The 12722-nt window shown below is 46.5% G+C and overlaps 2 protein-coding genes across 3 annotated transcripts in view; one reads left to right on the plus strand and one right to left on the minus strand.

Moving 5' to 3' along the window:
• The window catches only part of LOC131668853 (serine-rich adhesin for platelets), a 36794-nt gene that overhangs the window by 18985 nt on the left and 5087 nt on the right, over positions 1-12722 (plus strand). For both annotated transcript variants that reach the window (XM_058943319.1, XM_058943320.1), the window contains one exon: positions 12538-12655. In XM_058943319.1, the coding sequence (XP_058799302.1) occupies positions 12538-12655 (118 nt within the window). The remainder of the gene's footprint in view (positions 1-12537; positions 12656-12722) is intronic.
• LOC131668855 (puromycin-sensitive aminopeptidase) lies at positions 8538-12435 on the minus strand. Its single transcript, XM_058943321.1, has 5 exons — positions 11769-12435; positions 11373-11614; positions 11143-11293; positions 9600-11065; positions 8538-9527 (listed from the first exon to the last, which is right to left on the minus strand). Exons 1-5 carry the CDS (start codon positions 12048-12050, stop codon positions 8906-8908), a joined length of 2763 nt encoding a protein of 920 aa, XP_058799304.1. The 5' UTR covers positions 12051-12435; the 3' UTR covers positions 8538-8905.

The following is a 12722-nucleotide window of genomic DNA, read 5'->3' on the forward strand; positions in this document are numbered from 1 at the left end:
CTTTTTCGCGTTACAGCCGCACGTTTCGTCTTTTTACGAGCCTACCTGCCCAGCGATGTACCCCTCGAAATGCTGTGCGGCCAGGCTGCGCGTATTCTTGAAATTCTAAGCTGGCCGTTCCTTCGAGCACGCTTATCCGCGATTTTTCCGGCGTCCGCGCCGTCGAGCAGGATAACGAGTGGTTTTGGAACGATGCCCGCGTTTGTATCGATCGACCGACTTTGGCACGGCGATACTTTTACGGACTGACAGTCGCGCGGACTACCGGAGACGCTGGGCCTCTGCGGGGGTGCAGTCGAGGGAAAGCATTAGGGGTCGCGAAAGGTCGGGGCCTCCCGTGAAGCCAGCAAAAGGGCATCGCAGCGGAGTAGACGGTATTGCGCGGCGCGCGCGGTCGCTCGAGCGCACAGCCGGTGGTTCTCTCTCTCTCTCTCTCTCTCTCTCTCTCTCTCTCTCTCTCTCTGCCTCGCTGCCGGCACTGATCGCCGCTGCGCGATGCCAGTCAGCATCGCACCGTCGCGTCGTACGGGCTGTCGCTCGGTCGATCGTTACTACGCTGATTTTTTCTTCCAGCGAAGTGGTGCTCTCGAGGAAGTGACTCCTTTTGTGGTTGGTTTCTCTCTCTCTCTCTCTCTCTGTTCTCTTGTTTGTTTTTTTTTATCTCGAGTGCAAAAATACAGTGAGTGGGGCGACAAGTTCAATGACAGTGCGCTCTGCGGTCAGCTGTTTGGCTTGGAACGCGTGCGAGTGATCTATTGCTCGCTACACCGAGTAACTGGCGCGCCATTATATTTTTGATTAAATTTAATCGTTTGATTTTGTGTTTTGTCTCTCCGACAACGGTTTTTTTTTCTTTTGCTGTGCGCGAGGACGCAACTCAGATCGGCCAGCTAAGCAGTTCGCGTTTTTATCTTATCGCGCGAGAAAAAAAAAGGGAAATCAGCGAACTTGAAGCGACCAGTCATCATTTACTTGCTGTTGCGGCGAAATAAAGTGACTTAAGCGCGATGACGCCAAGTTTTGCGTTTTGTTTATAAACCAGAGAGTTGTAAAATGATATAAGCAATGGTAACGATGCTTGGTGCCTGTGGTGAGAAGTCATTGCAAAATCAATGGTCTATGTGTACGTTTCGTGTTGCACCGCCATAATCGCTACATCGAATATACGTCCATCGAGGATATATACAATGTACATCGCTTGAGCCTATCGACTGTTATTGTTTCCTAAGCCGTAGCCATGCTTCTTCCTTCTTTTTTCTTGTGATCCCCGTTTCAGTTGGTACATCGCATGATAGTTTTGTTTTCGTTGCTGTGTTGCGAAAGAAGCCCCAGAAAAAGTCGTCTTACTTTCTATTTTAGTAGGTAATTGTAATTGCTCCCCTCACCCCGTCTTGCTCTCTACAAGAGTTGCTTGTTTATTTTCTTCCAAGATTAGTCAGTCCGTGACTGATACGGTTAGATAATTATGCAGATTCACCGTGGAATTCATGTAAATCACGCATCTAGTTTAGCGCTAATTTGGTTATCTTAGGAATTCTGTGTGTGTGTGTGTGCGCGCGCATTGTTGTTTACTCTCTCATTCGTAGCTGGATCATTGAACAGTGATTTTCAACTTGCGAAATGATTCATGCTTAAGATTGCATTATAGAAAAGAATTTGTCGTCATGGGACGTTAAGTGCACGTAAAATTTTTACAGCAACAAGCTGAACGAGAAATTCTGTGATTGAAGCTTTCTAAAAATTTCTTAGAGAACAAAATTATTATTCTTAAAATGTAGAACGGTCTGATCAAATGTAGCGTTGTCAATTTTCCATCTAGTTCTGGCTAGGTCGTTATCTTAGTTGAGCACACGTTAGATACATGATATACATTTTTATGACATCTTATTGTAATTAATAATCACTGTAACAAGTCGAGCCTATAGTCCAAATATTTTATTATACTCATAATTTTCAAACACTCGACTCTATGATTTCTATTTGTTTTTCTTGGATTATTTTTGCTTCCGTTGAAATCCGAAGAAAATATGAAAATATTATAAAAAACTTTATTTCTGTAATACCAAACGAAACAAGTGTACATTGAATGTAGAGCCAACAAAAGCCGAACAATAAAAACTGTAAACTAACACACGCACACATACACACAGAATTGATCTCTGATTAAAGGACATTTAATTTTCATTGCAGATTCTCTAAAAAGCTAAGACAAGTTAATAAACGCAACTAAGTAAGATCTATCGAGAGAGAATAGAGAGCGATGCGATAGCACGACGATTGTAGGCTCAGTTCGAGAAGACAATGCCGGGAGCTTTTGTGTTTCTGTGTGAACGCTCATGTTATTTCGTGTCGCGTGCTTCAGCAGAAATGAGAGAGATGTACAGACCAAAAGAAGGCCAATGTTTTGTCTTTTAGCGCGCTAGAGGAGGAACAGACCGTCGAATACTACCAGCTGACGTACCCTAACTGAATGCCCGCACGCAGCTGACGATAATGCATTTATACATAAAGTATACATACATACGTGCATATATATATATATGTATATACACATATAAATGCTTATGTATACATACGTATATGTGTGTGTAAGTAAAGCAAGGGAAAGAGGCGTTAAGTGCGCTCGTCCAAAATTACTTGCCAGCCGCGAGCTCCCTTCCACACTCCTATTTCGGATCACTTACCGAAAATAGGATTCGGTAGGGACGACGCCTGAATAGAACCGAACGGAAAACTGCGACCTGCGGCTTTGGGATTTCTGCCCTACAGAGAGCGCCCCGCTCTTCACTTTCAGCGATTTTGTCCTTCCCCTGACGCTTGTGTATCGAGGAACGACGGTCGTCGAGCTTTGACTTTTCTTCTCTCTGCTGCGGCGAGCTTAGAAAAGGAGTGTTCGCATCCGACAAGTAGCTAAGGATGTGGAGCGGCTTGCATTTTATCGGCGTCGAAGATCAGAGAGACAAGATTTTTTTAATGAATCGGCATCCCTCGGATGAAATTTGTTGTTCAATTATGTTGTTCGTTTATTGGATACAATCTGTTGTATTCAACGTACATAAACTAAGCGACAGTTAAGAAAATAGAAAAAATTATTCTAATCGTATATAGATGTTTCGTCCAATGTAACACGTCAAATTTTTCAGACAGTTGTCCAAAGTCAGCACTATCAATTGTAATTGTAAGTTTAATCAAATGATCTATATCAATGAGTCAATCGTTCCCGCCCATTCGACTTGAATTACAAGAAGTGAGTCTTCGTAAAAAAAAGAGAATAGCTCTTCCAGTTCGTTTCGAATGATAACAGCGAGTCGCCAATTTATAATTCTTCCTCGATGAACGTTTGGACGGCAACTTATAGCACGAGTATACGTCCTTTTCGTAGTGATAAAGCGATGATTCCACACCGAATTTACACGTAGACCAATACTAAGATTAGACTTTATATACGTAACAGACTATATCAAATATAATACTCTCTCGCATTATAAACAAAACACACAATAAAAGAACAATAAGCAAAAAAACAAAATGTAATTTTCGTACGAATAGAGAAAACGGACCTAAGAGAGCGCACTTTGGCCGTAGCGACTTGCTCAATGAAGTGTCGCGAGGAGTGAGTGAGTGATTGTCCAAGTGCAAGACTGCGTCGGAGATGGTTCGTCCGATGAGGAAGAGCGAGGAAGTCGCGGAGGCAAGGAAGCCGTCGAGTGGCAGCAAGCTAACTTCGCCGACGACGAGCAACGGGTAATCTTTTTCGCCATGCGCGTTCTGTTCCGATAGCATATATATACCTATATATATATATATATATATGTATATATCTGTATACGCGGACAAATTAATGATATTATACCTTTGTAATGACGTAGTCTACTGGCAGGACTGAAGCATTTTTGATAAAAAAAAGAAGTATAATGATAGCCTTAGCACGAGATATATACTACAGATAGATGCGGTTGCCGCAGACGCTCTCTCGCGAGCTGCACACCGATTATCATTACTTTTGTGATGCGCAGCATCGACGTTCATTATCTGCCGTGAGTTTAGTTTTCAGACGCAGAATGCGTGTGCGAGGTATGCTATACGGCATGAGCAGGCAAACGACAGGCAGACACGTTATATATCCTACATTCGATTGCTCAAATATTCCGAATAACGTATACAACAACGTTCGTTTACTTATCCTATACATTTGTGTATGGTAGGACTATGAGTACGCATTACAATATTTCAATCGTTTTAGCGCTACGTCAAATATTATTGTTCAATGATCTTGAAATAACGATAACGCAATAAAAGTTTCTTTGACAAAGCACAACATTCTCGCTTCGACTCAATTATTCATTCGACATCAACTTATCTTTTGGCATTGAAACTCAAGTTAAGCTTCCAATTGCTCGTCACTCAGCTTTCACGTTTTTTTTTCACGTCTGTCAAGCATGCCACTATATGTACGTTGCTCATTCAACTAGCAAGACTTTGTCATTTGATCGTTGAACGAAAGAGGTTTGAGCTTGCAACGCCATCGGCTGACTAGAGAGCGCTCGCGTTGCACGAAGGTTGCTTTCCAGCATGGGTCAAGCCGGCAGAGAGCCAACGTTCGGATGCGCGTCGAGCCTCGCATGTTCGCGTCCTCTTCGGTAGGACGCCTCGCGGCTTTGCACAATCGCTCCCGTCCGCGTGATAATCCTCGTGGAGAGCCGGACGCGGTGGAAGGAAACCGGTTCTCGAGTCGTATCTCGACCTTGGCTCGTTGGCGCGGATTAGGCGCGATACCCGCAAACGGCGCGTTTCTCGTGTTTTTCGGAAGAGGAGGCACGGGGACCTAGGCGGAGTCGTCCGGAGCGCCCGCCGCGATTGCAGCAGACGAATTTCGTGGAGAAACTCGCTAGTCGGTTCGCGAGTACGGGGCGCCAGCGTCGCCGCTTGGCTGACTCTTTTCTCAGCGCCGGCTGTAACGAGTGACGCTCTGATTGTTGCGTCGGCGGCCAAGCGCTCGAGCGCCGATCACTTTCCAGGTTAGCTCCGTTTTTGCAGCGAGCGCGGACGCGACAATCCGACTGGCGGTATGTGACGGCGCCGCGCGAGCAAAGCGTCGGGCGCGCACTCCAGTTCGACCGGCGAGCGCGCCTTGATGGGCAGGTGCGCGTGCAGTCGCGAAAGCATCGAGGAGGCGCTGCGCGGGCCCGCGTTCATCTCTTCCGCTTCGTTTTCGGTGCGCACGAGGCGCTCGTGTGTACGCGAACGCGGCCGCCTCGCGGCACGCGACTGTTTTCTCTGTTTTCTCTGTCGCTCGCTTGAAAAGAGAAATCCGTTCCGTTAGCGTTCTTCTCGTTTCTCATTGGAACGCTTTGCCGTTGAAACTTCCTCCTTCGGCTCTGCCGACGCGCACGACGGAAACGATCGCGAACAGGCCGGGTCGGCATTGCGCAGGCGTACAAATAAAGAAAAAAAGTGCGTCGGTGACGAGGAGACCGACTGCAAGCGGGAGAGGGGAAAAGCTCGAGGCGGCCGCTTGAAAGGTCGAAGGATACGCTGGCTTTTCGGAGCGCACTGCGGGTTACTTTTCAGCGAGAACGCGAAGCGCGCACGCGGCGCTGACGGGCAGCTATCCGTGGAATATGTAAGACGCCGCTGTCGTCCGCGCGCTAAATATACGCGAGCGAGGCTTCCTTCGAGCTCCCGTCAATGTCTCGCTGTCTCGTAATGTCGACCGTGAATCTGCCGCGTTTGATTTTTGCCAGGCCGGCGATTAGCTTCGAGACTGAGCGCCCTTCTCGCTGTCGTTAATCCACTTTCGCCTTCGATTTCGTTTTCAAGCACACGCTCGTGGCGACCCACGTATGGGCGACCAGACCCGTCGTCTAGACACGCTAAAGCTCTCGTCCTCGACAGCGGGCTCGGGCACGCAATGGGAGATCGCAGACGACGGTCTGGCTGGCAGCCAAAGTTTCGAGCTCACCACCCGCGCGAGTGGAGTTCGATGGATGTTCCATGGGCCGTGGGCTCGCGAGAATTTCATTGCCTCTGCGCAAATGTATCGGCCCTCGCACGTTTCCCACCGGAAGCAGTCGATTCGCGCGTCGCAAGCGACGAGTTGGTTCGAGCGCGTCAAAGCAGTAGCCTCGCTGAATTTCTCATTTGGCCGCCCACGATTCCATCGCATGTTCCTGTCGTAGGAGTGCTGCCTCAATTACAACGAAAGGCCTCCTCGGCGCACAGGAATTTTCATTTAATTACGGCAACTCGAGCGGTGACGCTCCACCGCGCTTTTATTCCCGACTGCGAAGACCTCGAGGACCACCCCGAATATCGCGATCTTCGCCCGTCGTCGACGGACTACGTTCGTCCCTAGCGACAAGCCGACTAGCCGACGGTCTGCGACACGACGCTCTCGGCCGCGCGAGCTCCAGGAGGCGCAAGCTCTGAGAAGCGACGAGCGGCCTGGTTCGAGCGCGGATCAGCCTCGCAACTGTTGCATCGATCTCCACGCGAAAGCTCCCCTCGCGAACGCACGCGCACTAGGCGCCAGCGACGCTGCACGCAAGAGCGAGCGCGAGTATCGAGCTCGTCCCGCGCCGCGCCGCGTCGAAAGAGCGGCGGTCGGCGGGCGCGCAAGCGCGAGGCAGTCTCCGCCGCTGCGCGATCGCCGTCGTCGTCGTTGTCGTCGACGACCGCCGCCGCGACCGACGGGCGTGCGTCCCTCGCGGCAGCCCGCGTCGCAGTCGATCGCTCGCCCGCCTTGTTCTCGAGCCGGGTCCGTGGCGCGGATCCAGCGGCTAGCGTCGAGTGCGAGTGCTGTACGGGTATGCGCGGGAACGGTCCGCCTGCGCGCGCGCGCACCGCTGGGCATCGATCGTGTCGCCAAGTGTGCTTCTAGGGCTCGCTCGCGTTTGTTTGTTTTCGTGCCGCAACGCTTTTGGAACGCGAGTGCCAAGTGCGATCGTGGAAGTGGCTCGCTGCCATCGATCCGCAACTGCCCCAGGCAGCAGGCCGATTGGGGCCTGCGCTCGACCTTGAAAGTCCGGGCCGCGCTTCATCGATTGGCAGTCGTGCGGATTCGACGAGAGCCGTGGGCATGTCGAGAGACGGATCGCGGTGATGTACCTCCGCCTCGAATCGACCTTTGTGGCTTTTCGCGCAGATCGACCAAATCATTGAGCGCGCAGAGCGAGCGAAGCAAGCTCGCGCGCTTCTGCGTGCTTTTTCAGCTCGGCGCGATGCATTGCTCGGAGAACGTGATCTTCGGTGAGGCCTGATCTAGATACGCGCAATAATGCAAGCCTGACTATGGCTACGCGCCACGTTGAGACTGATATTTTTGACTGTCGCGCGGGTGTCTGCTAAAATTACCCAATTGCTCAATCGTCACTCATGGTCACTCGCATGCTCGCGCGGTCTTCCGCGCGCTTTGTTACGCTGCCCGGATGAAAATGTACGTTCCAGTTTGCTACGTTAATGTCGCTTCGAACTGAAGGAACACTAATCGAGTCACGGCTGCCACGCGCTGCCTGGTCAATAGCGGAGTCGTGCGTCAAAACTCCGCGTTAAAACGAACGAAAAATACCGGCCCACTCGGACGGCACAGCGAAAAATAACAGAGCACGCTAATCAGTCGGTCGCGTCAATTATCGGCGCGTGCGTGACATTCGGAAATTAGGCTCGCGACTAACGTGCTCGTCATTCTCCACACGTTCGTACACATCTCGCAAGTCACCGAACGTATAGCGCGCTGTTATCGTCGAGCGCCTTCGATGTCAACGGGCCACGCGCAATTAGCGTGTGACTCAGATGATGACTTGTTAGCGGGCAGCGCGCCTTGAAACACGTGCCCGACCTACGAGCGAGGCGACGACACCGTGGGGCCGAGCGATTAATTTCGTACGGCTATACGTAAACGCCTACGATTAGCTGGTCGCGCTGCGCAATGCGTCGGTTGTCGATTCGTCGTCGCGATTATTCGCTCCGAACGGCAACGCCAGCGCTTTCAATTTGCATCTTCTCTTGCGATAGAAGCGTGATATAAGCATCGACCCCGAAATGCCACAAATCTCGATTCGAACGTTGTCCGATTTTGGATTTTAGAGTCGCGTGGGTGCGAGATCAGACGTGCGCCTCTCCAAGAATGAACTGTTGAGAGACAAACGCATCGCGTAAACGATATAGACGAGTCGGCGCGCGAAAATGTCGGCGGACGACTCTGCGAAAGGCGCGAAACGTCGTAGTGGTATTCCTACGTTCAGGCCACCGGCGACGACTTCGCGCCCAGTGCTCCCCCGCCAAGCCGATGTGCAACGTTTAGCCGCGGAGGACTGGGAACGAGATTCGGGTCTCTCGTCCGAGTGTACAACGCCGACGAATAGCTCACCGCCTCCTCGCCAGGTCAAGCCCGAGCCTCAACCCACGCAGATACCACGCAGAAAAATGGTCGATATCATCGCCGCGTCCAAGGCCAGGCTGCAGGAATCTGCGAGGTTCACAGATGATTCATATTCGGTTTTTTTTTTGCTGCCCTTTATGCGAGAGTGATCGAGCGTGAGGCGATGCTTGGAATCGCATGGGATTGGCATACTAATTGAGAAAACGAAACATTTCATGAAATTCAAAAACGTATAATATAAATGTATTTGAAGAAGCTTTACAGATTATAAAAACAATTCGTAAAGCGGGATGGTAAAATCATTCGCTGCAACACTCGTTAAATAGGCGCAAATAAAACACTTTCGGAAACACTATGAGCTATTATAACTCACAACATTCGAAAAGATTTCGTCAAATGTATATCAAATAATTTGCACTCGCAATTCTTCACAACATTTTGAAATTAAAAAAAATTAAGTACATAAAATAAGCTGAAAAGCTCCGAATATTATGTTTTTCGTAAACAGCTATAGTGAGTATCACTCTATTGGACGCTCTTCAAAAACTTTTCAATGGCTTGCTGATCTCTCTTGAGCCAAGCAGCGTTCAGTCTCACCGTTTCAATGCTTTGTTGAATGTTTCTCTGAGCACCCGGGGTCGGATGTTTCGCAAAGAACTCCTCGATGTCTTGAGCGTATTCTTCGGTAACGAAATTCTCCGTCGTGTATTTGACCAATGCCGTGAGCAAGTTGCCGCTCGTGTATCGGGCGGTCAATTTGGCGTAATTATCTTTGAAAAATTGCCAAGCCAAGATGCGTCCTTTGTAAGTCATCGTGGCCGATGCAATTACGTAAACCGTGTCTTGCGACCTGACTTCGTCGCTCATTGAAAAATCAAGAACACGACGGAGGAGAGCTTCGTCTTTCGTTGCTCCTAATGAGCTGAGAATCCTGTCTTTTTCTTCGTGTAAATCGTTTTCACGATACAGTTTTAGCAAGGTCTCAAAGGTACTCTCATCGCCTACTTTCAGTACGGCGCAATAAACTGCTTTTCGGAGGTCGGCTGATAACAGGTTCTTTCCTGCAATATGATCTGCAAAGCGCCTCTTCGATTCTTCAATCGTAGCATCGTCTTCGAAAGCTACCATGCGATTGATGACCAAAGCCCTGAAACGAATCATTAATATAAATATTTAACATAATATAGTTTTGTTAATAATAAATAATTATGGCTGTTACCTCAGCAAAGTATCCAGGTGACTTTCGTCCGACTTTTTTTCCCAGCCGAGACGGTTGTAAATGTTTTTCAAGAGGTTACGGCCAAACGCCTTGTATTGGGAGTGTATCTCTAGATGAGATAAGAGAATACCAATTTTACCCAATGAATTCACAATGCTAGACCATACCGTGTAGTTAGTTTCTCCTTTATATGCTTCCATTAATTTTAAAACTTGGCTACTTGAAATAAGCGCAGCTTGAGAAAGTGCGGAAAGATCATCTAGTAATCCTAGACGATCGAGAGGTGGCAAACTTTGATCTCTAATAGCCGGCATTAGTTGTTCAAGTAGTTCATTGCTGTATAGTGTTCTGTAAAAGCCTACTGATCCCGGATTAACTTTGAGCCAAGAATTTTTGGGCACGTTTTCAAATTCTATGTCATTGGATTTTACTTTCAAAATTTCGTTTTTAATAACTTTTTTTGGATCACTGGAACAACTGACCCCAATTGGTATAACCCATTGGTTATTTGTTGTATCTACTGAGCCATCAGCAAGAAATCTTTCTTGAACAAAGTTGAGTATCCTGGTGTTTTCCTTATTTGAAGGTTTTTCTGAAACTTTAAGAAGAGGAAAACCTTGTAGCTTTGTCCATGATGACATGACATAGCCAATTGGTTTCTTGCTAGCCTCTTCTAAAGCACTCCACAAGTCTCCAGTTTCAGCATTATTATAAGAATGTTTCTTCAAGTATAAATGCATGCCTTTTCTGAAATCATCGTCACCAATGTAAGCGTGCAACATCCTAATAACACTTGCTCCTTTGCTGTATGAAATATCGTCAAATATTTCCTCTATTTCTGATGGATGGCCAACTGGCACTTCGATAGGGTGACTATTTTTGAGAGCATCTAATTCTAATGCACTGATTAATGTACTTGTTACAAATTGAGTCCAGATATCATATTCTGGGAAAAGATAATCCACACACAAAAATTCAACAAATGAAGCATATCCTTCCTTGAGCCATAAATCTGTCCACCATTCCATAGTTACAAGATTACCAAACCATTGATGAGCTAACTCGTGTCCAACTACAAGAGCAACCCATTGTTTTCTAATAGCTGACGTATGCTGAGGATCAACCAAAAGACAAGTTTCTCTGTAAGTGACTAAACCCCAATTTTCCATTGCACCAGAGCAAAAATCTGCCACTGCAATCAAATCAATCTTTGGTAGGGGATAGGCAATATTGAAATAGGATTTGTAGTACGGTAAAACTTTAGTAGCAACGAGCAATGCAAATCTTCCTTGCTCTTGTTTTCCTTTTGGAGTATAAACTCTGACTAGTATTCCATCACTGGTCTTATCTTCAACATAATCAAATTCACCAATTACTAAGGCTACCAAGTATGTTGACATTATAGGTGTTGTATCATACACTAAAGTATGCAACTTTGGTGAAACTGGAGTAGTAGATATTATTGGCTGCAATTAAAATATTTATTAAGAATAAATTTAAATAATAATTCAAACAATCAGCAGAATTTATTTTTAAATTTTACCATGTTGGAAAGTGCTACTAAGTCTGTAGGTACAGTTAAGGAAATATCAAAGGTAGCTTTGTGGACTGGTTCATCCCAACAAGGAAAACAGCGTCTTGCATCTGTTGCCTCAAACTGAGTCACTGCTGCATACTTTGTACTTCCATCAGCACTATAAAATTCAATGACACACTACGTTACAGTTCTGACATGGATAATGCTATGAAATTCCATGAGTCCAGTGATCTTACCCAGTGTACTTGCTTCTGTAAAGACCTTTAAGTTTATCATTAATGATACCTTGGAATTCCATATGGAAAAATCCTGACTTGCCAATGGGTAACTTTTCCGGGAAAACAATTGTCGAAACCTCATTTTCGTCGTCAGTAGTAATACTTTGAGACTGAATTACTTTTCCATTGTCGTTGTAAGTGACTGAGTTAATAGCAATCTCACAGGAATTCAAAACTACCGTATCAGTTGGTTCAAGAGTCTAAAAATAACGTCAAAAGTTATCACGAGTTGATGATAAAAAAAGATATTACCGGTGTAATAATTGTGGAATCGCATGATCGATAACCTTAAAATTGCTGAGTAAGAGTACTCGAGTAGAGTGTAAAAGCGAAAGTAAGGTGGCATATACATACCTCGACGAAAATATCTTGCTTTCCAGTGAAGGTAAAACTGGTAAGGTCTGGATGAAGCTGGATTTTATAGTTGTAGGGCTTGACATTTTTTGGCAGACGATGGAACGGCTTCTTTTCGTTAGCCATATTCCTCTTTAAGTTTTGGAGTTGATCAGAAAATTGCCTTGATGTGGGTTGGTTGAGCGAGAAGACAGCAAATACAGTCGTTTCACAGTATTTTACTCGATGCAGATTAGATAAAGTTTGATAAGCACCGAAAGTCTTGCGAATGGTTAGCAACATTAATAAATGCCTGGAACTGCCGGTGGGCGACTGCCTAGGCAGAGAAACTATCAAGAGTCAGAGGGGCTACTCGCTCCTGCGACGCGATGACGTGTACGAGACCTCGCGCATGCGGGCTACGTGGAGCGCCGGCGCAGTATCAACTACTTACGCACTTTGGCCATTTGTTCAAACTGCATTCGGCAATGCTCGGGGTTAGGTCTATAATAATGCAGATATCAAATCAAATTGGGAAGAATACATCGACAAACAAATTTTACATCTTGCAAATAGAACTTCTTAATGATAATGCATTCGTACGATAATTATTATACGTGAGATAATTAATAGCATAACGAGTTATGCTCATTTTATGGTGTCACATACTTTTTATTGCCGTGTCATTTTAAGTATTGTAATTCTAAATAATTATATTTCATTACCTGTTCTATATGAAGATTACGATAAGGTTAGCGAGTAATTGTTTCATGTTTGTCGTTTGTTGCAGATTGAACAGTAATAACAGAGCAACAAAGCTATTCAATAGTAGGTCGAGCTCGGAATCGCCAAGGTCCCTGGATAGTAGGCGACCTCAAACGTTTAGTCCTCTCAGAACGCAACGAAACGTAAGGGACCATATTGATTCATTTTTCATTCGAACGACACGTTGTCTCTGAGTTTAGAGCTTTTGTT

Source organism: Phymastichus coffea, unplaced genomic scaffold, assembly GCF_024137745.1.
Source record: "Phymastichus coffea isolate CEN01 unplaced genomic scaffold, Cenicafe_Pcof_1.1 PCOF00084, whole genome shotgun sequence".
Taxonomy (NCBI): domain Eukaryota; kingdom Metazoa; phylum Arthropoda; class Insecta; order Hymenoptera; family Eulophidae; genus Phymastichus; species Phymastichus coffea.